Source organism: Zea mays, chromosome 1, assembly GCF_902167145.1.
Source record: "Zea mays cultivar B73 chromosome 1, Zm-B73-REFERENCE-NAM-5.0, whole genome shotgun sequence".
In the NCBI taxonomy this organism is placed as follows: Eukaryota; Viridiplantae; Streptophyta; class Magnoliopsida; order Poales; family Poaceae; genus Zea; species Zea mays.
In genome coordinates, this window is record NC_050096.1 from 8,431,098 (window position 1) to 8,434,815 (window position 3,718).

The following is a 3,718-nucleotide window of genomic DNA, read 5'->3' on the forward strand; positions in this document are numbered from 1 at the left end:
TTTGCTTGTTTGTTTTTATTCGACGTCTGAACTATGTGACGACAAATAAATAAAAACGGAGGTAATATATAGATAGAAAAAAAAACAAGGTCATATATGCTCCAAAAATGGAGGATTTGAAGAACTCATACGGGTCCATTGCACTTTGCAATATTTACAAAAGACGAGAATATTTACAGGAAGACATCGAGTTGTTGGTACATCAAAATGCAGTGGACGACCACCGCCTACACCATGTGCTACTTGAACACTGGCTACATTCGTATGCCAAATGTTTCAATTGAATTACTGGTATTATACTGCCTAGCTAGCTGTAATGTTTAATCACTGCTTCAATGCACGCACAGCAGCAGCCATCCCGTTTTATAGGCATCGTAAAAAAAAAAAACTGGTAGCATTTGTTTTCCCCCCTTCTCTTATCAGAATATGAATTAGGAGCATATGTAATTTCATCAGCTCCGGTTCCTCTAGATATTGCAACAACAACAAGGAGCCATCCTGCCACATCCCGTTTCTTGCTTCTATCTGGTGGATAGGTAGTATTTGATTTATAGGGACTAATTTAGTCCATATATTTTTATCTCATTTTAGTTCTACATTGCAAAATATAGGAACTAAATCTCTAATTTAGTTTCTATACTTAGTAATTTAGAGAGGAAATGGAATAAAATTAGTCCTTAAAAACCCAATACCGGTCTTGTATATCGGTTTTTTTTTCTGGATGGTCACGCTTGCCTTGTTTTGGAACCTTATTCGTGCTAAATATATGGCATACGACAGTACAGTACGTGTTGGTGGTGCATGAGCCTGCTGATGGATCGGTGCGTGCATGGAGCCAGCCAGACGCGGCAGCTGACTGGCGAAGGAGGTCACAAGCAGTGGCGCGGCGTGCGCATGAGTCACGTTTCGCCCCTCGCGTGCCCGGCCTGAACCCGAGGGCTCGCCGCCAGTTACTAGTGGGCTAGTATAAACCTGCACCGGCAGCCGGCCAGCCAGGCACCAGCACCACCAGAGTCCAGAGCAGCAGCTCCTTCATGACGAGCTTTCTCCAGCTCTGAGCGCGCGGAGGGATCGGAGAGGCGCGATGAACGGGGGAGAAGGAGAAGGAGGAGGAGCGGGAAGCGGGGCGGCAGCCGGCGGGGCCGGGGCCGGGACACCGCGGGTGCCGACGTGGAGGGAGCGCGAGAACAACCGGCGGCGGGAGCGCCGGCGCCGCGCGATCGCGTCCAAGATCTTCACCGGCCTGCGCGCCCACGGCAACTACGCTCTCCGCAGGCACTGCGACAACAACGACGTGCTCAAGGCGCTGTGCGAGGAGGCCGGCTGGACCGTGGAGCCCGACGGCACCACCTACCGCAAGGCACGCGTACTTCCCCTTCCCCCTCCTGTCTCTGTTTGCTTGCTTGTCCCGACTCCCGACCACGGCCGCGCGCCTTGCCGTCTCGGAGGACGAATCCACGTACATGATTCGAGTGCTTTGGATCTGTTGCACTGCTTCGCTTTGCATGCAGCGTTGCGTCCACCGGCAGGCAGTTGCAACACGTACGTACGTAGTGACAATCCAAAGCTTGTTTTCCGTCATATCCAGCTGTTCCGCAAACTTCCAATGCCTTTCTGGCTTTCTTCCGAGACTAGAGGAGCTCCATCCTCTTGTTTCTTGTGTACGTGGCTGCGTGACATGGCAAAGCAGAGCATCACGTCGGCCACAGACCCACAGTCCACAGGACCCCACGGCTTCTGATGAAAGCTACCGTGTCCCGACTCCCGTTACGGATCCTTCTTCAGTTGCTAGCTCTCCGGCGTATTTCTCTCAATACATTCGTCGCAAAACAAAATGACATTTGTGCTTCGATCGATCTGGGTTCGTTTTGCGTTGCAGGGATGCAAGCCTCCGGGCAGCAGAGATCCATATACGGCTGCCTTTATCCCCGGCGGCATGGTGTCCTGCCCGGTGAGTCCGCGAGCTTACAACGGCCTCAGCTACCCGTCGTCGCCCTCCCACGTCGGCGGCAGAGGCAGCAGCTTCTTCTACGGCGGTGCGGGCAGCAGCCGCGGCGTTGTCATTGGCGGAGGCGTAGGCGGACTCCCGTGGCTCAACAACCTGTCCCGCTACTCCGACGACGCCTCGTACGCCGACGACTACTCCTTCAGCGCGCCGGTCACGCCGCAGAACGGCTCCCCGCCGCGGCGCAAGATGGCGCGCTGGGCGTCGGGCAACGCCGCCGCCGGCTCCAACGTGCAGTCGCCGTGGGCCGCCAGCCCTGGCCCCAGCCGCTACGCCTCCCTGCCAGTAACCATGCCGCATACCCCTGTCCACGGCGAGGCCGTGGCGGCCGACCCGGTGAGCCTGCTCACGGGGCTGCAGATATCCGCCGCCGCGGCCAACAAGCCACCGGCGTACAGCATGTTCGACTTCGACGCCGGGAGCTACTCGTCGAGGCCTGGGCAGAGCAGCGACGGGGCGGCATGGGCGGCGGCATCGTCTCGTGGCGCCGCCGGCGACGGTGACGCACAGGTGGCCCCGCACGGGTTCTCCTTCGGCTGGAGCGGCGGGCCGGCGTTCAGCGCGTGGGAGGGGGAGAAGGCGAGCGTGGCGTTCAACGCGTGGGAGGGGGAGAAGGCGAGCGGGGCGTTCAGCGCGTGGGAGGGGGAGAAGGTGAGCGACGAGTACGTCGACGAGGGCGACCTGGAGCTCACCCTGGGGAACTCGAGGGCCGGCGCCGGCGCTGACCGCGCTTGAGCTCACTGCTCACCGAGACCGATCCAGCTACTGCTGCAATGCAGCAAGACGATGAGTGCATGAGATGATGGATTGATGGGAAGGGAAGATGTCTTCATTAGCCTTATAGGGACTAGGGAGTGGCCGTAGTTACTGCTGCCGTTGAACCATAACCTAATGTCATCGTGATTCCTGAGTTACCCCTTTTTTCCTTAACAAAGTAGTATCTTTTGATTTTCAAGAAACTAAAAACAAAACAGGCATAGCGAGGGAGAGTGACTGTTCTTGTGATCTTGGATTAATTGCCGGGCTGCTGGACTAATGGAAAAGTACCAGTTTTAAGCAAAATGTGTTCTGTTTGTGTGTGCTTTCTTTAGATTAACCGTTATCTCTTCAGTTTCCACGATTTCTGAGCAGCTCTGCGCCTATCAGTTTCTTGAGGTCCATTACATGCCACTCGTTCAATGGCACTGCCCCGGAGTCATCGGAAACTGTTTAGATGGAAGGGCATCACGCGTGCTCTGTTCATCAACGTGTAGATGGAGTTGTCCGAAAAGGAAACATTTTTTAACTCGTGATAGCACAACAGTAACAGTAAAATCAGCATTTCCGACCGTCTAAATCATCGGACATAAGCCTTATAGTGTCGGAAATAAGTTATTTTCAACGGCTTAGGAAGAGTGAAGAAGTAAAACGGTAGGCGGATTGTCGATATCTTAAAAAGCTTTATCTCGAAGTAACTCTTGCTCTTGTCTCCCTTCTTGAACTCTTTCTTTCCTTCTTGATCCTTTTTGTTGAGACAATCCGTATGAAGTGGCCAGTTTTGCCACCCTCATATCACATTCTTTTCTTCTCTTTCCTTTGATACTTGTCACCTTTCCTAACAAACTTCTTGAAACTCTTGATGAACATAGCGGTACCTTCATCACTTGAACTCTCATCCTCGCTTGAGCTTTCAATAACTTTCTTGCACTTGTGATCTTTGCCAACTGAACCTTT

The 3,718-nt window shown here is 53.5% G+C and overlaps 1 protein-coding gene across 1 annotated transcript; it reads left to right on the plus strand.

The window, feature by feature from the left end:
• The first annotated feature begins 1,008 nt into the window (after window positions 1–1,008).
• On the plus strand, window positions 1,009–2,918 carry LOC100381940 (uncharacterized). The gene is made up of 2 exons (NM_001174714.1): window positions 1,009–1,360; window positions 1,880–2,918. The coding sequence occupies exons 1-2, from the start codon at window positions 1,085–1,087 to the stop codon at window positions 2,738–2,740; spliced, it is 1,137 nt and encodes a 378-aa protein (NP_001168185.1). The 5' UTR covers window positions 1,009–1,084; the 3' UTR covers window positions 2,741–2,918.
• The last annotated feature ends 800 nt before the right edge of the window (window positions 2,919–3,718 follow it).